Genomic DNA, 23,645 nt, shown 5'->3' on the forward strand with positions numbered 1-23,645 from the left:
GCGTGCTGTTTCATTCACACTGTATCATATATTACTTTACGGGATATTGTTGTCTTGCAGCAAAAAATTGGAGGTGTGATGCCCTTCCCAGTTCATTCCTGCTTTAAGTTCTGCTTCCTTGTCCAGCTGATTGCCTCTAGCAATCATCTGAGAACTGGGCAGATGAAGTGGAAAGGTTCAAAGCTTCTAGAAATTAGCTCTTAAGTAATTGCTTTTTGCTACTGAAAGAAGCTCAGCTCTCTGCATGCTCTCCTCAGCCACACCTAAGATGACAGTTCTTGGCTCATTATTATTTGGAGAAGAAGACTCCAGAGTGAAGATCAGCAGGAGGGAAGAGCCTAGTTTCTGACCTGTTTTTACCACAGAGCTTGTCTGTATCCTAATCCTTGGCCTGAGCAGCCTGACATGTAAGCAATCACTTTATTACCTTGGTCTGTTATCCATGAGGAGGGGAGCTGGGGACTATCTTGTGCAGATGGGACTTTGAGCTGGTGGAGGTAGCCCCGTGAGGTGGAAGTGAATGGCCAGATATGGAAGAATTGTTTTTTGGACTAAAAGCATTTTAATCCATCAAAGAATAGAAATGCAGGTGTTTATTTCAGGGAGAAGGGAAGAGACTATCAGCTGTGTAGGAAGCCTGAATGTTCTCAGCCCCTCAGCTTGAGGGGAGCTGCTGCTGCCTTCCTGAGCATGGGTAGAGTGAGCAAGGGCTGCTGGGTGCGGGGGGCTGGTTTCCAGGTGCTCTGTCACACAAAGCAGCACTCAGATCAGGTTACCTGCGTCTTGGTCACTGACTGCTTACATCTTTTCTGGTAGATCAAAAGCTTAACCCTGCAGCAGGAGGTTAGTGTTTCTAAACCAGGAATGTCCCTGAAAGAGAGCTGTAGTAATTCTAATGCTGGCACAAAAAACAAACAAACAAACAAAAAAAACGGGTGCAGCTGGAGTAAGCCATGTGCATGGAATGGTTTAAGTGGAGGGGGGTTAGATGTTCTGTGAAATGTGCTCTTTGCTTAGAGTTCTACCAAGCAAGTAAAGACCTCAGAAAGAAGCCTTTGCATGTTACAGCAGCCTGGGAAAGGAAACAGGAAACTGAGCCAAGGAGGGGAGAGAAGATCAACTGACACCTGCAAACAGAAGTACTTTGGGAGTAATGTTGCACAAACCAGAAACATCACTTATCTCCTCCCTTTATAATTGATTCCTGGCATTGATCTTCTTACTTCATTCACTTTTTTCCTCTCCCAGGGAAAAAAAAGAAAGAACATAAGGTTAGGAATGTCAAATAAACTTCCCCATTTCTGCAATCCAGTGCAGATAAGGGAGACCCTCATTGAGAGCAGGACAGGAGGAAACAGTGGTGTGGGGAGAAGAGGGTCAGGAAGGGAAACCTGCTCAAGGTTCCTGTATTGTATCAATGTGTTTGTTTGTTTCCTAGAGAACCTTCACACATCTCTGCCTTACGGATCTGTGAAACAGGAGCCACGAGTGCCAGAAATATCATCTTCGTCCAACCTGTTGTCTGGAATTGTGCTATGTGTTACAGAACTGTGCTTGGTCAGTGTGCAACTGTGGGAGCAATGGTGTGTCTCTTCTTAAATGGGCAGCTCTGCAGTGTCAGCTCAACCTTCTCCGCTGCCTCCTGTCCAGGTGTGGAGAAGATTCAGGTTTGGGTGAGAGGTAGGGGTGGGGAGAAAGAGAATTTAGCTTATTCTAGGAGGCAGGATCCACAACTTCTGTACCTCCAGGTGCAGACACTTTATAAGCGCATGTCAGAAATGGCACTTGCCACCCTCCAAGTAGCTCTCACTGCACTAATAGCAGAGATGTGGCAGAACGCAGCCACTAACTTTGGTACTTTTCCTGCTGGTTTGCTCATAGAATCATAGAATCTCTAGGTTGGAAAGGACCTATAAGATCATCTAGTCCAACTGTCCTCCCATTACCCTTGCTACCACAAGCCCCTAAACTGTATCATCTCGTAGCTCCTCATCCAGATGCCTCTTGAACACTGCCAGGGACAGCAACTCCACCACCTCCCTGGGCAGGCCATTTCAGTGCCTGACCACTCTCTGAGAGAAAAAGTTTTTCCTTATGTCTAACCTAAACCTCCTCTGATACAACTTGTGGCCATTTCCTCAGGTCCTGTTTGTTGCCTGGGAGAGGAGGCCAAAACCCTCCTCATCACATCCTCCCTTCAGGAAGTTGCAGAGTGCAATGAGGTCTCCTCTGAGCCTCCTCCAGACTGAACAATCCCAGCTCCCTCAGCTGCTCCTCTGAAGACTTGTGCTCCAGACCCCTCACCAGGGCCTCAATTTCTTTCTCACAGAGCTCAGGTCATAGATATTCATCAGCTCTGCATGAATGACTTTTACTATTCATGCACCCTCCTCTCTGCAAAGAGAGAGCTGCTGCTGTGCAGCTCAGCATGGCTCTGCACCCCACATGCAGGCATGGCTGGAGCCTGTAGGCAGTGCTGGAAGAGACTGTGCTGGTCATCACTTTGCAGTCAGGAGTTATTAATGTTCAGGAGAGAGAGATGTCACAAGGCATTGGTGTATTTTTCTTTTAACAGTTTTCCAGAGATTGAAGTTGAAACTGTTTCCAATTACTATTTGTACTGGTGTAGTAAGACAAGGTCAGGTATTGCTCCCTTCCACTACTGAACCACAGCTGAGAAGTACAGCCATGCAGCATGAAATTAAGAAAATCCTGAGTTCCCCAGTTGTTGACAGTGCTGCTGCAAGCACAAAAATTGCTTTGGCCTGTTTTCTCCATCTGTGTGCAGGATCTGCTTGTAAAAAGAAATTATTCTGCAATGGCTTTGAAAGAAACAGAGCATGTGAGGAGGTTGTTACCATGGCCTGTGGCAGCTGGTGATGGCTCTATGCAGACCTCTTCTAAAGGGGAGGAGTTCTCCCTCTGAGAACAGTGGCTGCGCTCCCTACCGCGGCACTGCGCAGATCTTGTAGGGCTGCGGGGCCAAGGTGATGCCCATGGTGAATTTGACATCCAGGATGGTGGCTGGGGGAGCCTGGAAGGTGAATTTCTGGAGCAGAGATGTGAAGAAGAGGAAGAGCTCGGCACGGGCCAGCAGCTCACCCAGGCAGGCGCGCTTCCCTGCGGAGACAGCTGCCCAGCACCCATTCAGCCCTGCTAGAAAAGCCTCGGCACCCACCTCCTGCAGGAACACCACCCTGCCCACATCTCCTTGCCCACCTTACATTCCCAGCACCAGTACTGCTGTCCCAGCTGAGCCCCCCCAAGGAGCTGTAGCATGGTCTGCCCCCATCTGGGTGATGCAGTGAGGGCACATGCAAGTAAATGTATACACACACATCTTATCCTACTCTGCTGTGATGAGCAGTGCTTTACATGCAATTCCTGTGTACCCAGCTGGGCTCCAAGGAATGAAGCCAAAGCACCAGAGAAAGCATGGGATGCTTGGGCAGGAAATTGGAGATCACAGAATGGCCTGGGTTGGAAGGGAACTCGAGGATCATGAATCTCCAACCCCCCCCCTGCCAGGCAGGGCTACCAGCCTCCCCATTTAATACTACACCAGGCTGCCCAGGGCCCCATCCAACCTGGCCTTGAACACCTCCAGGGATGGGGCATCTACAACCTCTCTGGGCAGCCCATTCCAGCACCTCACCACTTTCCTGGTAAAGAACTTCCCCCTAACATCCAACCTAAATCTTCCCTTTTTCAACTTAAAACCGTTCCCCCTTCTCCTGCTGTTATCCACCTTTTCAAAGAGTTTACTCCCTTCTTGTTTATAGGCTCCTTTCAGGTACTGAAAGGCTGCAAAGAGGTCACCCCTCAGCCTTCTCTGCACCAGGCTGAATAAGCCCAGCTCCCTGAGCCTGTCTTCATAGGGGAGGTGCTCCAGCCCCCTGATCATCTCTGTGGTCCTCCTCTGGACGCTAAAAGCATTCTCTCCCTGGAAGCTGCTGGCCAGGACAGGACACCCTGTTGTGGTGGTGGCAAAGCCCGTTGACCTCAGCCATATGATACCAGCAGCACCGAGCACTGCTCTCACCTTGCTGAATGCATTTCTGGGGTCTCCAGCATTTCTGTAGTCTCCTGTGTTTGTGAAGAAAGGCCTAAGAGGTGGTGGTGGTGGTGCTTTGAGGTGGCTGCATGGTCATTGCTAAGGAAGGGTCTACTGTTCACTAATATGGCAGTGGGCAACCCCAAGTGAGGCACCCTCAAGGATCATCCCATGTCAATCATGTGTTACCAGGGCATTTGTGTGCTTGCACATTAAGTGGGCCCTCTGCTCTGTGCAGTGCATCTGTCACGTCTGCCAGAATGCCTTCAGGCATCTCCAGTGCTTGTTGTTGAGTTTGCCCCTTTTGTCTCTTGCTATTAGAATATTAGAAAGGCAAGGATCATCATAGCAGAGGTGTGTGTCTGAAAACAAAACAAAAGAAAAACAAACATCACACACCACACTTATTTGTACCTAATTTGCAGGAGTACTGAGGGATTCACATAATTGCAAGGGTTGAAAGAGATCACCTGGCAGATCTTGAGTGTCTGCAAAGAAGGAGACACCACAGGCTCTCTGGACAGTCTCTTCCAGTGCTCTGTTACCTCTACTGTAAAGAAATTCTTCCGCATATTTGTGTGGAACTTCCTATGTTCTGGTTTTTGGCTGTTGCTCCTTTTCCTATGCTAAACACTGAAAAGTGTCTGGCCTCATGCTATTGCCTCCCACACTTTAGATATTTATAAACATAGATAAGACTGAGAGGGGATCTAATCAAAGCTGAAGAGCCAAGTCTCTCAACTTTTCCTTGTACAGGAGATATTTCAGGCCCTTTATCACCCTCCACTATGGGCACTGTCTCTCCACTAGGAGAGACCTGTCTTTTTTGAACTGGGAAGCCCAGAACTGGACACAGTATTTCAGATGTGGCATTACCAGGGCAGAGCAGAAGGGACGATCACCTTTGTTGATCTGCTTGCAACACTCTTTTTAATGTACCTCACGATACCTCATTGGCTGTCTTGGCCACAAGGGCACACTGCAGGCTCATAGCCAACCTGTTATCCACCCTTGTGGGAAGGACCCCTTGGTCCTCCTTGGCAGAGCTCTTCTCCAATAGATCATCCCCAAACTGTTGTACTGTTGCTTGTGGTTATTTCTCTGTAGGTGCAGAACTCTACACTTGCTTTAGATAAATCTTATGGAGTTTCTCTCCTCTCTTGCCCTGAACAGAGTATCTCACCAAGCTACAAGAGATAGCAACAGGGCTGTGCATTTTCTACTCGTACCTTGAATTTCTGGATATATGGCCATAAACAGCAGGGCCCAGCGGATGGTTGTAGAGGTGGTTTCAGTCCCAGCAAAAAACAGGTCAAGAGTGCACGACACCAGGTTATCCTCACAGAAGTCACTGCCATTGGGCTTCAGAAAATCAAGTGTTAGTGCCATGTGAAAAGCAAGAACTTCCTCAAAAATCAGACTCAGTCCTGCCCCAAGGGTTTTGCCAGAAGCTGCTCGCACTCTGCATCCCCATCCCTCCAACAGATGTGCCAAACTAATGTCCATTCAGAGCTCACAGACTGACACAGCAGCAGCTCAGGTGGGGAATTTGATTTGTTTCTCAGCCTTCCTGATCTCTAACCCCCACTGTGGAAGAGCTTTCAAAGTTTTGAGCTTGACTCCAGAGAAGAGGTGGCCTTGAAAAAGTGCACACTGTCTGTGCTGAGGACAGGGGGCTGTACCTGGTTCATTATCTTCCCATAGAAGGTAGCAGTCTCATCCATCAGCTGCAGCAAGTTTTGGAAGTCCTTATCATGGTACTCAAACCAATTGCCAAAGGTGATGGAGCAGATGACGTTTGAAACAGCATTATTGACTTTAAGGTGAGGGTTGAAAGGATTTCCTGGAGAAGGAAAAGCAAACAATCAATTTTCTTCCTGTCTCCACAGAAAAGGAGAAGAAAGCACCTTCATCAGGAGGAAAAGATTCAACAAGTGAAATGAAAGATCCTGGGTGGGCACCTTCTTGGAGATGGTTGTTTTCTCTGGAAAGGAAGATTTGAAACTGCTGCAAAAAAGTAAACATCATTGGCATTAATTGAGAATATTGGTGTTAACAGGCCCATGGAATTTCCTAGAGGTCTCAAAAGGAGCAATATACAAAGATGGACTAAGAATACTGTTTTAAGTGTTATCTAGCTGCATCCATCAATTAATCTGAGAGCGAAACACCTGTGGAAGGAATCTAGGATCCTGGCAGGCTGCTAGCACTGCTTGTGAGATGAGGAAAAAGAAAACGTTGGAGTGTTAGTTGGCAACTGGCTGAAGGTGAGCCAGTAGTGTACCCATGTGGCCAAAAAGGCAAACAGCATCCTAGCTTGTGTCAGAAATACTGTAATCAGCAGGAGCAGGGTGGTGATCATCTCTCTGTATTCAGTACTGGTGAGGCCACATCTCCGGTGCTGTAACAATTGGACAGGTCAATACAACGGTAAAGGTGTTATAACAAAGGTGTGATGACAAAAGAACCAGCACAATAGAGAGGTGCTGTAAAGGACAGAAAGAAGATTGCTCACCTGTAGCAAAAGATTCTAGGTTCACAGGAGAAAGCTTCACCAAGGAGAAATCTCTAGGAAGAGAGATCTTTCCTCGTTGGCAGTCAGCCCTTAAATGAGGTCTAGGAGATGTGGAGCTAGGCTCCACCCCTTCCAGTCACACAGCTGAATTGCCTTCACCTGTGCTCCCAGGGCTGACCGGGTCCTTTCCCCAGGTGCTCAATCAGTGGTTCAGGCCGTGACTCAGCAGCTCTCATACAGGTGCTGAGTTGAGTTTTGGGCCCCTCTCTTCAAGAAAGATATTGAGGCCCTGGAACACATCCAGAGAAGGGGAACGAAACTGAAAGATCTGGAAGTCAATTCTGATGGACAGCTGCAGAGGGAACTGGGATGATTCAGTTTGGAGAAGAGAAAGCTCACAGGATACCTTATTGCCCTCTACGTCTCCCTGAAAAGAGGCTGGAGCAAGGTGGGGTTTGGTCTAGCTTCCTAAATAACAGTGATAGGACAAAAGGTAATGGCCTTAAGTTTTTCCACAGGAGGTTCGGGATGGATATTACAAAAGATTTCTTTTCAGAAGGATTGATCAGACATTGGCATATGATTCCAGAGAGGTTATGGAGTCACCATCCCTGGAGGTTCTCAAGAAAAGGGAATTGTGGCACTGAGAGAAATGATTAGTGGACATGCTGAGGATGGGTTGGAGTTGGACTTGGTGATCTTAAAAGTTGTTTCCAATCATAATGATTCTGTGGTTCTATGATTTTTCAGCAGGTATTAGCATGGAAGAAATGAAAACGGTCCAAGTTGGATTCTGCCTTCCACACAACTGCTGAGGGAAGTGGTCCTCACCCTGCTCATCCCTGAATGCATCTGTGAGGAATTGGCACTCCTTCTGTATCCGCTCCTCCAGACTCCTCTTCCCCAGGCCAAGGTTTCAGAGGGTGGTCAAGGTGAACCTTCTCTGCTGCTTCTACAGGTGCCCATTGGAGGACAGCAGCCCTCGCAGAAGCATTTCACAGTGAGCAAAGTAAGATGTTCTCAGCAAGGGGAAGAAACTGGAGGACATCTGCCTTGAGAAACGAGGAGGAGCTGTGAAAGTATCTGTGTTCAGAATGAATGTGAAGCTACAACATTTCCCCCAACTTTCCTCCTCGTATGTCCAAAAGAACGATGCTTTCACTGTGTTTCAGGTATGTGTCACTATTGATAACTCACCCAATTTGTTGAAGACCTCTGCATTCATAGGAATTTCAGGGCGATCCATGAAGTTCTCTCCCTGGGTCACAAGGGCTTCCTTGATTAGTGGAAGTCCATTTACAATCACAAATGACTGGGTGCCTACTTGCATGCTGAAGATATCTCCATGTTCTTCAATAATCTGGGGAGGAGGTAAATATATAAAACAGGATTGATTTGCAAGGACTTTTTTTCTTGGTGTCCTGTACCCACAGGGAAGGACAGGCAGATTTGAAATGGAAATCGGGCAAGCTGAGCCTGGGAGAGTGATTGGATAAATATTGATTGTGTGCAGTCTTCTTCCTTGTTTCCTGAATCAGTATTCAGAAGTAGATGTAAAACCTTCCAGGCTGCATTTTTGAGGCTTTGCAAGACTCAGGTGAGCAAGAGTTTTCAGCTGTTGTTTAACTCCCATCCTACTTGCCCTTGTCCTCATATCCACGTACAGATGTAGTGGAATTCATGGCACTGTTCCATGCTCTTTGCCCAAAGGATGTGGCTCTGTATTCCAAGGCAAACCTTATCGAAGTTGCAGCTGATCAAGGGCCAACTCATGGAAAGCTCTCTGTGGGCCATTGGATTTAATGTGATTGGGTTGGGTGGGTCCCCTTGCCACAATGAAAATTCCCTTACCTTCTGTGTTGCAACCACGGGGTCTTTTGCAAACATAAATCACACATTTCCCAGGAAAGGGAAGGAAAAAGGACTGGGGGGGAAGTCCTTCGGCTTTCTCCTCTTCATGTAGTCAGCACAGAGGAGCTGCTGCTGTCCTACGATCGACTTGAAAAAGTTCAACCACTGCCTTTTCATGGAATCTGAAGTGTTCCCCTGCACTCACATGGGATGCTCCGCTCTTGAAATAAACATCTTCACCCCTTCTACGTTGTTGAAAAATCAATGAGGAAAGGAGAGGAAAGGAAAAGGAAAGGAAAGGAAAACACAGGAAAGGCTGCACCCATGTTTTGCCTCCCATGATGCAGTGGGGGTAGATAAGGAAGCAGTAGACTGTGAGATAAAAGGGAAGTGATTGTTTTTTATTTGCTCATGCAGTGCAAATAAAAGAGCTGTTCCCATGCACCTGAGATCAGACCTGCACCAGAGAGAGGAGAAGAGGGGAGGAACAACTGAGGAGTCTCGAATTGCATTAGAAAATCACATGTTCACACATGTAAATAAAGTCTGCAGATATTTTGTGTCTATTCAAACGTTGTAGGATTGAAGCAGCCAGTGAGAAGTTCTGTCATTCCCTTTTTGCTCTTCTAATGATAGAAAGGAAGGAAAAGAAGGAACATAAGGTCTGGAAAGTCAACTGAACATCCCCATTTCTGCTGTGCAGGGAAGTGGTGGGAGACCCTCCGTGGGAGCAGAAGAGCACAGTAGTGATGGCTGCGTGACAGCTGGTGTCAGGGTTTGGTTAGAGCAGGGTCTAGGGGGAAGCTGACACAGGGTTCCTGCATTGTATCAGTTGGTTTGTGTGGTTCCCAGGGCACGTTCTCCCATCTCTGCATTACAGACCTGCAAAACAGGAGCCGTGAGCACCAGATACATCATCTTTGCCCAACCTGTTGTCTTCCAGCCAAGTGGCTGGCACAGAAAAGGAGGGACTAGGGCAGAGCCACGGGCTCAAGCTTAGTAATGATGCATTGAGGTACGAGAATGAGACATGATACAAGACACGTTTGTATTTTATTTCTTATAAATTATCTTCCAAAGATCAAAGCTAAAAATGGCTTCTGATAGCTACTGGTATTAATGTTGTACTGCAGGGGCTGGTACTGTGTTCTGACAGAACGGGGCCACAGCTCAAGAGAGGCATTCTCCAAAACGTTGCAGATTTTCTTGCTGCTATGAATTACGGCCATCCTGCTTAGAATTAAAAATGTCCTAAGCTCCTCATTCATTGACAGTGCTGTGCTGCAAGCCCAGAAGTGCCCCAGCCCATCCTCTACTAATTGTCATCTGATTCTCTCTCTCATCTGATACAGTGTGCAAGATCTGCTTGTAAAAAGAAGTGACTTTGTAATTGCTTTCAAAGAAATAAATCCGCTGATGAGCCCATGGCAGCTGGCAAGGACTCAGACTGTGGAACAGCTCCAAAGCCGAGAAGTTCCCCCTTTGAAAACAGTGGCTGCGCTCCCTACCGCGGCACTGCGCAGATCTTGTAGGGCCGTGGGGCCAAGGTGATGCCCATGGTGAATTTGAAGTCAAGGATGGTGTCCGGGGGAGCCTGGAAGGTGAATTTCTGGAGCAGAGATGTGAAGAAGAGGAAGAGCTCGGCGCGGGCCAGCAGCTCACCCAGGCAAGCGCGCTTCCCTGCGGAGACAGCCGCCCAGCACCCATTCAGCCCTGCTAGAAAAGCCTTGGCACCCACCTCCTGCAGGAACATCACCCACCTTACATTTCCAGCACCAACGTTGTCATCCCAACTAAGCTGCCTTACCTGAGGAGCTGTAGCACAGTCTGCCCCCAGCTGGGTGATGTAGTGAGAGCACACGCAAGTAAATGTACGCCCACACATCTTATCCTACCCTGCTGTGATGAGCAGTGCTTTACGTGCAATTCCTGTGTGCCCAGCTGGGCTCCAGGGAATGGAACCAAGGCACCAGAGAAAGCGTGTGATGCTTGGGCAGGACATTGGAGATGCTAAAAGCATTCTTGCCAAGGAAGCTGCTGGCCAGGACAGGACACCCTGTGGTGGCAGCCTACGGAAGAAGTCCACTGACATCCTATATGTGGGACCGGCAGCACAGAGCACTGCTCTCACCTTGCTGAGTGCTTTTCTGGGGCATTTTTGTAGTCTCCTGTGTTTGTGAAGAAAGGCCTAAGAGGTGGTGGTGGTGCTTTGAGGTTTCTGCATGGTCATTGCTAAGGAAGGGTCTACTGTTCACTGATATGGCAGTGGGCAAGCAGCACCTCCCATGGGTGCAGCCAGTGCCTGCTGTTTCCATCACTACTTTGCTCAGGGTCTCCATTTTGCTGCTGAAAGCCCCGTCCCAGTGCTTCAGCACAGAAACATCAAAGTGCAGAAGATCTTACCTATAGAAAACGGCATAAAAGCCTCCCTTTTCCAGAACTGACCATCCTTCAGGAAATGCCCGGGGTTAAAACTGTGAGGGGTTTCCCACTCCTTCTTGTCATACATCACAGAGGACAGATTTGGGATCAAAATAGTACCCTGAGACAAGAGAAAGAAAATCACTTTGCACCTTCTCTGCCACCACCACCAAGAGAGGTGTTTTTACCCTCCCTTTTTGCTTGCCACAAAGATCATTCATAGTCAAATCTGTTACAAGCATGTGTTTCTCTCCTTTTGCCTGGCCATATTTTCCTACTTCTTGGCTATTTGCTTGTCTGATCAAGATATACCTGCACTTTTCTCTCATCAGCACTTTTTTGGCCAAAGTTCCTTTAAGAAAAGTCTGCATGAGGAGGCCTCTGTTCCTTGAAGATGTGTATGGATACCTCACCCCATTGCTTTCATTCTGAACACTGAGAATGCAGTGTGCTGGAAAGTGGTTTTGGGACAGCAAAATATGATACACAGGAGTTACCACTGTAATGGGCAACAATGATGCATTTTTCTCTCAGCAGGAATGGGGAAATGGGAGTCCCCTTCTAACAACTCAGTGCTCAGGATTGGTGTTACCTTGGGCACCCGGAAACCAGCCAAGACTGTGTCCTTCACCGCCTGTCTCGGCACATTGAAAGGGATGATGTTGCCTTTCCTCTGCACTTCATGTATGACGGCATTGGTGTAGGGCATGTTGTTCCTGTCCTCTAGGGCTGGCTGCCGGGCCTGCCCAATGACAGCATCGATCTCCGCTTGTACATGGGCTGTTTGGAAAAAGCATTTATCAGCTACAGTGCAGCAAAGCCATGGATCCCCTGGGGACACCATGAACTTTTTGCTATGCGAGTCTTCAAAGGACCAACCCAGGTCAATCCTGTGCCACCAGGAGACTCCTGGTACCTCCATGCATGTTTGTCACTCCAGATACTAAATGGGCCCTATGTTGTCTTCAAAGCCTCTTCCGCTTCTGCTATAAAGCCCTCAGGGATCTCCTGTGCTTGTGGGGGAAGTGCCTGTGTTTGATTCTTGGTCCCAAATTAAAGCATTATGGAATTACCAGGGAAAGTTTTAAAACAGCTTAGACATGTGCCTGAATACAGAGGAAAGCATTTGTTCCTCATTTTTATGGGCACAGGGGGATTCCTGTTTTTCCTTTCAGCCAAAAGAGAGACTCTCACCAAGGTTTAAAAACAGGAAAAGCACAGCCCTGTTGCTACTCATACCTTGAATTTCCGGATATACGGCCATAAACAGCAGGGCCCAGCGGATGGTTGTGGAAGTGGTCTCAGTCCCAGCAAACAGTAGGTCAAGAGCACATGCCACCAGGTTTTCCTCATGGAATTCACTGCCACTGGGCTTCACAAAATCAAGTGTTAGTGCCACATGAACAGCGAGGACTTCCTCAGCACTCACTCAGTTCTGTCCCAAGGGTTTTGGCATAAGCTGTATCCTCATCCCTCCAGTGGATGCCCCAAAACTAGTGTCCTTTCTGAGCTAACAGATGGACACACCAGCAGCTCAGGTGGGGAATTTGATTTGTTTCTCAGCCCTCCTGATCTCTAATCCCCACTGTGGAAGGCCTTGCTCTACATTGCTGACCTTGGCCATCTCCTGCAGGTAGCTGTCGATGAAGTCCCGGCTCTCTGAGGGGCTCAGATCTTCCTTATGTTTGCTGATCTTCTCGTTCACAAAATCTTTCATGAGCCTCCAGTTTTTAAATATGGTTTGGTGGGATCCAGGGAGGTACTTCACTATGGAGGGGAAAGCATTGTACAGCTTTGGACAGAAAAAATGAAGAGCAAATTGAGTAAAGGACTGAAAACCCCTCCTGTTTTCAAAACTTGAAAAACCTGCAAAGCCACTGTCCTACAGTGCTGGAGTACATGCAATTATCTGTCTCTAAAGGAGCATGACATAGGATTGGTATCTCCATTTCACAATAGAGGGACTAGTGCATTTCTCAGTCACAACAGGGAGCTTGGCACTCAGTGGTTAGGAGCAGTGATGTGGGGGCAAAGAGAGCAATGTGAGCATTGCTCAGCTTGAAAATATGGCTGAAAGAAATTACTGACTGATGTACTCTATATGGGGAATGGCATAAACATCCTTGATTTTTTCAGTGTTGCTCCTTCCCCAAACCTCTCCTAGAGAGATTTTGGGGTCTACAGTATAAAAAGGACATAACTATCAATGAGTGTTCAAAGGAGTGCTGTGTCAGTGCTGAAGTGTCTACACGCAAAGGTGTATGAGGATCAGATGAGGTTGCTTGGTTTGTTCATCAGGAGGAGGGCTGTACCTGGCTCATTATTTTCTCATGGAGGGTAACAGTCTCATCCATCAGCCGCAGCAAGGTTTGGAAGTCCTCATCATGGTATTCAAACCGGTTGCCAAAGGTGACGGAGCAGATGATGTTTGAAACAGCATTGTTGATTTTAAGGTGAGGGTTGAAAGGATTTCCTGGAGAAGGAAAAGCAAACAATCAATTTTCTACCCATGTCCACAGAAAAGGAGAAGAAAGCACCTTCATCGGTGGGAAAATATTCAACAAGTGAAATGAATGACACACAGTGGGTATTTTGCTAGCATTTCCTGTGAGATGAGGTATTTTTCAGCAGGCACTAGCATGGTGGAAAGAAAACAGTCCAAGCTGGATGCTGCCTTCAGCACAACTGCTGAGGGAAGTGGTCCTCACCCTGCTCATCCCTGAAAGCTTCCGTGAGGAATCGGCACTCCTCCTGTATCCGCTCCTCCAGGCTCCTCTTCCCCAGGCCAAAATTTCGAAGGGTGGTCAAAGTGAACCTTCTCTGCTGCTTCCACAGGTGCCCACTGGAAGAGATCAGCCCTGGCAGAACCATTTGAGAGTGAGTGAATGTAGATGCCCTCAGCGAGGGGAAGAATTTGGAGGGTATCAGCCTTGATAAAGGGTGCTCAAGTATGCTGGTGCCTCTGCTCACCATGAATGTCAAGCCATGGTATTGTCTCCAGCTTCCCTTCTGGTATATTTGAAAGCTCAACACATTGACAGAGCATTTCAGATATGTATTTCAATAGATAGCTCACCCAGTTTGCTGAAGATATCTGTGTCAAGAGGAATTTCAGGGCGATCCATGAAGTTCTCTCCCTGGGTCACAAGGGCTTCCTTGATCAGTGGAAGTCCATTTACAATCACAAATGACTGGGTGCCTGCTTGCATGCTGAAGATATCCCCAAGTTTTTCAGTAAGCTGCACAAGGGGTAAATAAATGAATAAATAGATAAATGGGGGTTGGTTTGCAATGACGTTTTCTGCAGAAAGAGTGCATGCCCTGGTATCGTCCGCCCACAGGGAAGGACAGGCAGACTTGCAATGGAGACGCGGCAAGCTGAGCCTGGGAGAGATGGTAGAGTGGTTGCACAAGTGCAAGGATGTTGGCTTGATTGCACGCAGTCATGTTCCTCATTTCCTAAATCAGATTTCAGGAGTTGCTGTAAAGCCTCCCAGGCTGCATTTGCCAGATTTTGCAAGACTCAGCTGAGCAAGGATTTTCCAGCAATCATTTAACTCACTTCACAAAAGTTTTTCCCATTAGACCCATGTACACATGCAGTGGAATAAATGGCACCGTCACATGCCCTTTGCCCAAAGGATGTGGATCTGTATTTCAAGGAAAACCTTATCAAAGTTGCAGCTGATCAAGGGCCAACCTACTTCCCACTCGTAGAAAGCTCTCTGTGGGCCACTGGATTTAATGTGATTGAGACGGGTGGGTCCCCTTGCCATGCTAAAAATCCCCCTTACCTTCTGTGTTGCAACCACGGGGTCTTTCGCAAACATAAACTGCACATTTCCCAGGAAAGGGAAGGAAAAAGGACTTGGGGGGAAGTCCTTTGGCTTTCTCCTCTTCATGTAGTCCGAGACAAGCAGGAAGACAAGGAGGAAGACGAAGAGCATCTGCAGGGAGATGCTGTCCCAGAGGAAGCGCAGCATGGTGCGGGTGCAGCTGTGGGCACAAACGCAGAGGGGCTCGGGCTGGCCCGGCCTCGGGGCTGCCTTTGGGCTGCCGCTTCCTCGGCCTTAGGCACACCTGTTTGCTAAAGCCCTTCTCGATGCGACCCACGCGCCTCTCATCTCAACAACAGCCCACCATCAGCGCACCGGCAGCTCCCCGCTCCGCTCCCATCTCCCACCGCTGCCTTCCCACAGCCCGGCAGCTCCCGCACGTCGCTCACCGTGTCTCACTGCCACCGCCTCCCCGCCGCGCAGAGCCGCACACAGCGCCGGGCCACAAAAGGGACGCGAGATAAGGCTGCACGGAGCTCCCACAGCGCCTCTGACTCACGGGGCGAGGGTCCGCTGCCACGGGATGGTGCTGGCAGGGCGCAGGCGGCGCTGAGCGCTGCGCTGGCACGAGCGCACCCTGCCCCGGCGCTGACACCGGCCCCGCTCCCGGCCCCCCTGCCGTCCCTTCCCTTCTCCTTCTTCTCCGATGATTAATTTTGCCGTGCGCGCTGTTTTGCTGAACTGCCGCGTTCCCGTCGCGCCGCGCGGCCGCAGCCGCCCGTCGTGATGCGGTGGGCGGTGCGGACTGCTTCTGTTTGGGGAACGTCAGCTGTGGCCAATGGCTTTGTCCGGATGAAGGCACTGCTCGGAGGCGCCCGGGTGCCGTCGGACAGCAGAGCTGCTGCGGTCCCCTGATTAACTTGAAAAAGTTCAATCACTGCGTTAGTGAATGGAATCTGAAGTTGTTCCCCCTGTACTCACTTGGGATGCTCCGCTCTTAAAATAAACATCTTCACGGCTTTTGCCTTGTTGAAAAACGATTGAGGAAGGAAAGAGAAGGAAGCCAGCGCCCATTTGTTGCCTCCCATGATGCAGTGTGTGTAGAAAAGGAAGCAATAACGTACAAGGGGGACGTTGTATATAATAATGTTTGTATTTTATTTCTTATAAATTATCTTCCAAAGATCAAAGCTAAAAATGGTTTCTGATAGCTACTGGTATTAATGTTGTACTGCAGGGGCTGGTACTGTGTTCTGACAGAACGGGGCCACAGCTCAAGAGGGGCATTCTCCAAAACGTTGCAGATTTTCTTGCTGCTATGAATTACGGCCATCCTGCTTAGAATTAAAAATGTCCTGAGCTCCTCATTCATTGACAGTGCTGTGCTGCAAGCCCAGAAGTGCCCCAGCCCATCCTCTACTAATTGTCATCTGATTCTCTACCTCATCTGATACAGTGTGCAAGATCTACTTGATCTACTTGTAAAAAGAAGTGACTTTGTAATTGCTTTCAAGGAAATAAATCCGCTGATGAGCCCATGGCAGCTGGCAAGGACTCAGACTGTGGAACATCTCCAAAGCCGAGAAGTTCCCCCTTTGAAAACAGTGGCTGCGCTCCCTACCGCGGCACTGCGCAGATCTTGTAGGGCCGTGGGGCCAAGGTGATGCCCATGGTGAATTTGAAGTCAAGGATGGTGTCCGGGGGAGCCTGGAAGGTGAATTTCTGGAGCAGAGATGTGAAGAAGAGGAAGAGCTCGGCGCGGGCCAGCAGCTCACCCAGGCAGGCGCGCTTCCCTGCGGAGACAGCCACCCAGCACCCATTCAGCCCTGCTAGAAAAGCCTTGGCACCCACCTCCTGCAGGAACATCATCCTGCCCACATCTCCTTGCCCATCTTACATTCCCAGCACCAGTACTGCTGCCCCAGCTGAGCCCCCCCAAGGAGCTGTAGCATGGTCTGCCCCCAGCTGGGTGATGCAGTGAGAGGACGTGCATGTAAATGTATACGCACATATCTTATGCTACTGTCATAAGCAGTGCTTTACGTGCAATTCCTGTGTGCCCAGCTGGGCTCCAGGGAATGAAATGAAAGCACCAGAGAAAGCTTGGGCAGGAAATTGGAGATGCTAAGCTCATTCTTGCCAAGGAAGCTGCTGGCCAGGACAGGACACCCTGTGGTGGCAGCCTATGGAAGAAGTCCATTGACCACCTCTTTGTGGGACCGGCAGCACAGAGCACTGCTCTCACCTTGCTGAGTGCTTTTCTGGGGCATTTTTTAGTCTCCCATGTTTGTGAACAAAGGCCTAAGAGGTGGTGGTGGTGCTTTGAGGTGGCTGCATGGTCATTGCTAAGGAAGGGTCTACTGTTCACTGATACGGCAGTGGGCAAGCAGCACCTCCCATGGGTGCAGCCAGTGCCTGCTGTTTCCATCACTACTCAGGGTCTCCATTTTTGTAGCTGAAAGCCCCGTCCCAGTGCTTCAGCACAGAAACATCAAAGTGCAGCAGATCTTACCTATAGAAAATGGCATAAAAGCCTCCCTTTTCCAGAACTGACCGTCCTTCAGGAAGTGCCCAGGGTTAAAACTGTGAGGGGTTTCCCACTCCTTCTTGTCATACATCACGGAGGAGAGATTTGGGATCAAAATAGTGCCCTGAGACAAGAGAAAGAAAATCACTTTGCACCTTCTCTGCCACCGCCACCAAGAGAGATGTTTTTACCCTCCCTTTTTGCTTGCCACAAAGATCATTCATAGTCAAATCTGTTACAGGCATGTGTTTCTCTCCTTTTGACTGGACATATTTTCCTACTTCTTGGCTGCTTAAAGGAACAATCATAGAATCATACAGTCATTTGAATTGAAAGGGACCAGAAAAGTTCAGTCTTTACTGTATAACAACAGTTTTCCTTCTTCAGCTTAATTTCCTCTAAGAAAAGTCTGTAGTAGGAGGGATATGTCCCTCCATGATATGCACTGTTGCCTCACCCTTGGGCATTCATCCTGGGCATGCAGAATGCAAAGTGTGGGAAAACAGTGTTGGGACACCAAACAGCATGATCCACAGGACTGACCTCTGTAAGGGGCAGGGATGCTACAGTTTTCTCCCTGCAGGGATGGGGAAATGGACGTCTCCTTCTAATACCTCATTCACCAGGAGTGGGCTTACCTTGGATACCCGGAAACCAGCCAAGACTGTGTCTTTCACTGTCAGTCTCAATGCATTGAAAGGGATGATGTTGCCTTTCCTCTGCACTTCATGGATGACGGCATTGGTGTAGGGCATGTTGTTCCTGTCCTCCAGGGACGGCTGCCGGGCCTGCCCAATGACAGCATCGATCTCAGCTTGCACACGGGCTGTTTGGAAAGAACAGGGATCAGCTACAGTGCAGCAAAGCCATATATCTTCTTGAGAACCAATGAAGGTTTTGCTGTGTGAGTTCACAAGTACCATCGCAGGTCAATTGTGTTACTAGGGTACTCATGGCACCTCTCTCTGTGCTCATCACTTCAGCTACTAAATGGGCCCAGTGCAGAGCCTGTGTTGCTTCTGCTTCAATTCCCTCAGGGATCTCCAGTGCTTGTTAGGTACGTTGCCACCTTTGTCTCTTTGTCTTTAAGTAAAGCATTACAAAATTACCAGGCCAAGTTTTAAAACACCAAGGGCAAACACTTGAATACAAAAGACAATATTAGCACTACATGAGTTTCAGAGCAGAAAAATTCCTTTTTTTTTTTTCTTTCAAGAAAGAAAGATTCAGACCATGTTGCAAGGGATAAAACCCAGGAAGCACACAGCCCTGCTGCTACTTGTACCTTGAATTTCTGGATACATGGCCATAAACAGCAGGGCCCAGCGAATGGTTGTAGAGGTGGTTTCAGTCCCAGCAAAAAACAGGTCAAGAGTGCACGACACCAGGTTATCCTCACAGAAATCACTGCTGTCGGGCTTCAGAAAATGAAGTGTTAGTGCCACATGAACAGCAAGGACTACCTCTGTACCCCATGCAGTTCTGCCCCAAGGGTTTTAGCATAAGCTGTATCCTATTCCCTCTAATGGACACCCCAAACCTGATGTCCATGCTAAGCTCACAAATGGGCACACCCGCAGCTCTGGTGAGGAATTTGGTTTGTTTCTCAGCCCTCCTGATCTCTAATCCCCACTGTGGAAGGCCTTGCTCTACATTGCTGACCTTGGCCATCTCCTGCAGGTAGCTGTCGATGAAGTCCCGGCTCTCTGAGGGGTTCAGATCTTCCTTATGTTTGCTGATCACATTGCACACAAAATCTTTCATGAGCTTCCCATTTTTGATAACTGTTTGGTGGGATCCAGGGAGGTACTTTACTATGGAGGGGAAAAATGTGTACAGCTTTGGAAAGAAAAAGAGAAGAGCAAATTCAATAAAGGACTGAAAACCCCTTATGTTTTCAAAACTTGAAAAGCCTGCAAAGCCACAATGCTACACTGCTGGAGTAGATGGAATTAACTCATCTCCAGAAGAGCATGTCAAAAGATTGATATCTCCATGGTGAAAGAGACTAGTGCATTCTGCAGAGTCACAGCAGGGAGCCTGGCACTCAGTGGATGTGGTGACATTGAGTGAAAGAGAGCAATGTGAGCATTGCACAGCTTGAAAATACAGTAGAAAGAAATCAGATGAAGATGGACGTTGTGCAATGGTATGACAAATGGCAACAGATGTCCATGGCAACCTTAGCACTGCTCCTTCCCATAACCTCTCCTAGAGACCTGCCCAAAATCTCTACTACGTTCAGTTCCTTCCCAAAGCACTGGAAAACTACATGAGATAGATATGCTTTGATGTTAGTGAGGGCTGCATCTTCACCAAGATGCCTCATGGGGTAGACAGGGCCACACAGCTGTGGGAAGCAGCAAGGAAAATCTCGTGCCCCCGGAGCAGAGGGAAACATCTCCTGGGCTTGGCCAGCCCTCTACGGTTAGTGATGGCCTCACCTTGAGCAGTGTGTGCAGTTTTGGGTGCAGCAATATATAAAGATATAAAACTATGAGACAGCTCTAAAGGCGTGCTATGAAGATGGAGAAGGGTCTTCAAGGCAAATGTATGAGGAGTGCCAAGGTCTGTTGTTTTGTTAACCAGAGAAGACTGAGGGGAGGCCTCACGGTGGCCCCCAGCTCATCATGGCAGCCTGCAGCTCCTCACAGGAAGTAGAGGAGCAGTGGTAACCTCTGCTCTCTGGTGATAGCAACAGGGCCAGAGTGAATGGCATAGAGCTGTGTCAGGGGAGGATCAGGTTATCAGTTATAGAAAGGCACTGCCCCAGAGGGCAGTGGGCATGGGACAGCTCTCCAGGGCAGTGGGCATTGCTCTGAGCTGCAGGAGCTGAGGCTTTGCTTGGGCAGTGCTCTCAGAAATAGGGTTCAGATTTCAGCTCCTGCGTGGAGCCAGGAACTGGACTTGAGGGCCCTTGTTTATCTTTACTAACTTGAGAGATTCTCTGAATCTAAGAAAGTGCTTGAGGTTTTGCTGTGGACTCCAGAGAAGAAACAATAGCCTTTCAAATCTACACACTGTCCGTGCTGGGGGCACAAGGGCTGTACCTGGCTCATTATCTTCCCATGGAGGGTAACAGTCTCATCCATCAGCCGCAGCAAGTTTTGGAAGTCCTCATCATGGTACTCAAACCTATTGCCAAAGGTGATGGAGCAGATGACGTTTGAAACAGCATTGTTGATTTTAAGGTGAGGGTTGAAAGGATTTCCTGGAGAAGGAAAAGCAAACAATCAATTTTCTACCCATGTCCACAGAAAAGGAGAAGAAAGCGCCATCATCAGAGGGAAAATAGTCAACAAGTGAAATGAATGGTATTCAGTGGGCACCTTCTTGGAGATGGTTGTTTACTTTGGAAAGGAAGATGTGAAATGCAAACACCATTGGAATTAATTGTGAACATTGGTGTTAACTGGCCCAGTATTTCCTAGAGGTCTCAAAAGAAGCAATAGACAGAGGTGTGCTAAGAATACTGTTTGAGTGATACACAGCTGTATCTATCTGTTAATCTGAGGGCAAAACACCTGTAGAGGGAATCTGGGATGCTGACAGGTTGCTGGCATTGCTTGTGAAAGGAGGAGAAAGAGGATGTCGGTGTGTTAGTTGGCAGCTGGCTGAAGGTGAGCTAGTAGCGTGCCCACAGAGCCAAGAAGGCAAACAGCATCCTGGCTTGTGTCAGATATAGTGTAGTCAGCAGAGCAGGGTGGTGATCTTCCCACTGAGCTTGGCACTGGTGAGGCTGCTGAGTTGAATTTTGGGCCCCTCTCTTCAAGAAAGACATTGTGGTCCTGGAGTGTGTCCAGAAAATGACAAGGAAGCTGTGAAGGGTCTAGAAGACAACTCTGATGGCCAGCTGCAAAGGGAATTAGAAGACTCAGTCTGGAGAAGAGGAGGCTCCAGGGAGACCTTATCACCTTCTACAACTTTCTGAAAGGAGGTTGAAGTGAGGTGTGAGTTGGCCTCTATTCCCAGGTAACAGTGACAGGACAAGAGGTAATGGCCTTAACTTGTTCCACGGGAGGTTCAGGATTAGTATTAGGAACAGGTTGCCAGAAAGCTGTTGGAGTCACTGTCCAGTCACTGTCACTGGAGGTTTTCAAGTAAAGGATAGGTGTGGCACTGAGGAATATGGTTAGTGGGCATTTTGGGAATGGGTTGGAGTTGGACTTGGTGATCTTAGAGGGCTTTCCAACTGAAATGATTCTTTCACTCCGTGATTTTTCAGCAGGTATTAGCATGGGAGAAATGAAAACGGTTCAAGTTGGATTCTGCCTTCAATGCAACTGCTGAGGGAAGTTGTCCTCACCCTGCTCATCCCTGAATGCATCCGTGAGGAATCGGCACTCCTCCTGTATCCGCTCCTCCAGACTCCTCTTCCCCAGGCCAAAGTTTCGAAGGGTGGTCAAGGTGAACCTTCTCTGCTGCTTCCACAGGTGCCCATTGGAGGACAGCAGCCCTGGCAGAAGCATTCCATAGTGAGTGAAGGTAGAAAGGAGGACACCTGGCTTGACAAATAAGGCTCAACCATGCTTGTACCTCCAATGAAGAGTGAAGGTGAAAACATGTCATTGCCCCCAGGTTCCTTTCTGGCGCGTCCAAACAATCAATACTTTGACCATGCATTTGAGATACAAGTCTGTATTGATAACTCACCGAATTTGTTGAAGACCTCTGCATTCATAGGAAATTCTGGGCGATCCATGAAGTTCTCTCCCTGGGTCACAAGGGCTTCCTTGATCATTTGCAGCCCATTTACGATCACAAATGACATGCTGCCTACTTGCATGCTGAAGATGTCTCCGTGTTTTTCAGTAAGCTGCAGATGGGATAAATAAATAAAAGGGGATTTGTTTATTGACTTCTTCTGGGATAGGGATAACCCTCAAATTCTCAACCTGCGGGAAGGGACAGGCAGCCTTGCAGTGCAAACAGGGCAAGCTGAACATCAGAGGAGTGATAAAGTAATTCTACAAGTGTTGGCTTGGTTACATGCAATCTTTCTCCTACTTTCTTATATCTGTGATCAAGAGTCGGTGTCAAGCCCTCCAGGTTGCACTCTCCAGGCCTTGCAAGACTCAGCTGAACAAGGATTTTACAGCTATTGTTTAATTCTTTTCCCAGATGCCCTTCCCAGCAGACCCACCTACAGCTGCAATTGAATACATGGCATTGTATCATGCCCTTTGACCAAAGTATGTCACTCTATATTCCCAGGCAAACCTCATCTGCATGCTACTGACTGTCACTGAACCTCTTGTTCACTCACAGAGAACTCTGTGGGCCACGGGGTGGGACTTAATTGGCCCCCTCCCCATGCTGAAAATCCCCTTACCTTCTGGACTGTGGAGACCGGGTCTTTTGCAACCATCAGCTGCACATTTCCCAGGAAAGGGAGGGCAAAAGGACCGGGGGGGAAGTCCTTCGGCTTTCTCTTCTTCATGTAGTCCGAGACAAGCAGGAAGACAAGGAGGAAGACGAAGAGCATCTGCAGGGAGATGCTGTCCCAGAGGAAGTGCAGCATGGTGCGGGTGCAGCTGTGGGCACAAACGCAGAGGGGCTCGGGCTGGCCCGGCCTCGGGGCTGCCTTTGGGCTGCCCGGCCTCGGCCTTAGGCACACCTGTTTACTAAAGCCCTTCTCGATGCGACCCACGTGCCTCTCATCTCGTCAACAACAGCCCACCATCAGCGCACCGGCAGCTCCCCGCTCCGCTCCCATCTCCCACCGCTGCCTTCCCACAGCCCGGCAGCTCCCGCACGTCGCTCACCGTGACGCTCCCAACTCGCTGCCACCGCCTCCACGCCGCGCAGAGCCGCACACAGCACCGGGCCACAAAAGGGACGCGAGATAAGGCTGCACGGAGCTCCAGCAGCGCCTCTGACTCACGGGGCGGTGCTGGCAGGGCGCAGGCGGCGCTGAGCGCTGCGCTGGCACGAGCGCGCCCTGCCCCGGCGCTGACACCGGCCCCGCTCCCGGCCCTCCTGCCGTCCCTTCCCTTCCCTTCCCTTTTCCTCCTCCGCAGCCGCCCGTCGTGATGCGGTGGGCGGTGCGGGCTGCTTCTGTTTGGGGGACGTCAGCTGTGGCTGCGGGGATGCGGAAGTGAGTAAAAGAGCTGCTGCGTTCACCTGATCCGCTTTAACAAGTTCACTCACTGCTCCATCATGAAATCGGGAGCACTCACAAAAGTTCCCGTGCACTCACATGAGATGCCGCACTCTTAAAGTGAACGTTACCCCAGAATCATAGAATCTGTAGGCTTGGAAGGGACCTCTGAAGGCCATCAAGTCCAACTGCCCTGCAATGCACAGGGACACCACAGCTCCGCCAGGCTGCCCAGGACTTGATCCTGCCTCGCCTTGAAAGTCTCCAGGGCTGGGGCATCAATGACATCACTAGGTGAGCTGATCCAGTGCCTCATCACCCTCATTATGGAAGATTTTTTTTCCCTTATATCTAACCTAAATCTACCCTTTTTGAGTTGAAAGCCATTTCCCCCTTGTTCT

The 23,645-nt window shown here is 48.9% G+C and overlaps 2 protein-coding genes, 1 long non-coding RNA gene and 1 pseudogene across 10 annotated transcripts; 1 reads left to right on the forward strand and 3 right to left on the reverse strand.

Annotated features, from left to right (window-relative positions):
- Window positions 1-1,510: 1,510 nt before the first annotated feature.
- Window positions 1,511-8,992, forward strand: LOC121111459. Its single transcript, XR_005861973.1, has 4 exons — window positions 1,511-1,650; window positions 5,944-6,071; window positions 7,320-7,741; window positions 8,003-8,992. It is a non-coding gene; the product is annotated as an uncharacterized LOC121111459 (long non-coding RNA).
- On the reverse strand, window positions 2,499-23,026 carry CYP2J23 (cytochrome P450, family 2, subfamily J, polypeptide 23). 5 transcript variants are annotated; one of them, XM_040704685.2, is made up of 10 exons: window positions 14,922-15,016; window positions 14,636-14,837; window positions 13,918-14,080; window positions 13,550-13,699; window positions 13,154-13,314; window positions 12,457-12,633; window positions 12,081-12,213; window positions 11,434-11,621; window positions 10,824-10,962; window positions 2,499-3,120 (listed from the first exon to the last, which is right to left on the reverse strand). In XM_040704685.2, exons 1-10 carry the CDS (start codon window positions 14,963-14,965, stop codon window positions 2,945-2,947), a joined length of 1,533 nt encoding a protein of 510 aa, XP_040560619.2. In that variant the 5' UTR covers window positions 14,966-15,016; the 3' UTR covers window positions 2,499-2,944. The 5 variants fall into 5 exon arrangements, with proteins under 5 accessions (XP_040560619.2, XP_040560622.1, NP_001316410.2 ...); XM_040704688.2 differs by lacking the exons at window positions 2,499-3,120; window positions 14,922-15,016 and adding exons at window positions 9,455-10,100; window positions 22,799-23,026; NM_001329481.2 differs by lacking the exons at window positions 2,499-3,120; window positions 14,922-15,016 and adding exons at window positions 9,455-10,100; window positions 15,067-15,389.
- Window positions 3,121-6,635, reverse strand: CYP2J24P (cytochrome P450, family 2, subfamily J, polypeptide 24, pseudogene; annotated as a pseudogene). Its single transcript, NR_138143.2, has 4 exons — window positions 6,570-6,635; window positions 5,737-5,897; window positions 5,284-5,416; window positions 3,121-4,416 (listed from the first exon to the last, which is right to left on the reverse strand). The product of NR_138143.2 is annotated as a cytochrome P450, family 2, subfamily J, polypeptide 24, pseudogene (transcript).
- Window positions 15,752-23,026, reverse strand: CYP2J22 (cytochrome P450, family 2, subfamily J, polypeptide 22). Of its 3 annotated transcripts, none has more exons than XM_046944516.1 (10): window positions 22,806-23,026; window positions 22,477-22,678; window positions 21,798-21,960; window positions 21,451-21,600; window positions 20,195-20,355; window positions 18,807-18,983; window positions 18,430-18,562; window positions 17,783-17,970; window positions 17,130-17,268; window positions 15,752-16,410 (listed from the first exon to the last, which is right to left on the reverse strand). In XM_046944516.1, exons 2-10 carry the CDS (start codon window positions 22,663-22,665, stop codon window positions 16,235-16,237), a joined length of 1,476 nt encoding a protein of 491 aa, XP_046800472.1. In that variant the 5' UTR covers window positions 22,666-22,678; window positions 22,806-23,026; the 3' UTR covers window positions 15,752-16,234. The 3 variants fall into 3 exon arrangements, with proteins under 3 accessions (XP_046800472.1, XP_046800471.1, NP_001383635.1); XM_046944515.1 differs by having other exon boundaries at window positions 22,762-23,026; NM_001396706.1 differs by having other exon boundaries at window positions 15,757-16,410; window positions 22,910-23,026.
- Window positions 23,027-23,645: the final 619 nt, after the last annotated feature.

The sequence above is a fragment of the Gallus gallus genome, chromosome 8, assembly GCF_016699485.2.
Source record: "Gallus gallus isolate bGalGal1 chromosome 8, bGalGal1.mat.broiler.GRCg7b, whole genome shotgun sequence".
In the NCBI taxonomy this organism is placed as follows: domain Eukaryota; kingdom Metazoa; phylum Chordata; class Aves; order Galliformes; family Phasianidae; genus Gallus; species Gallus gallus.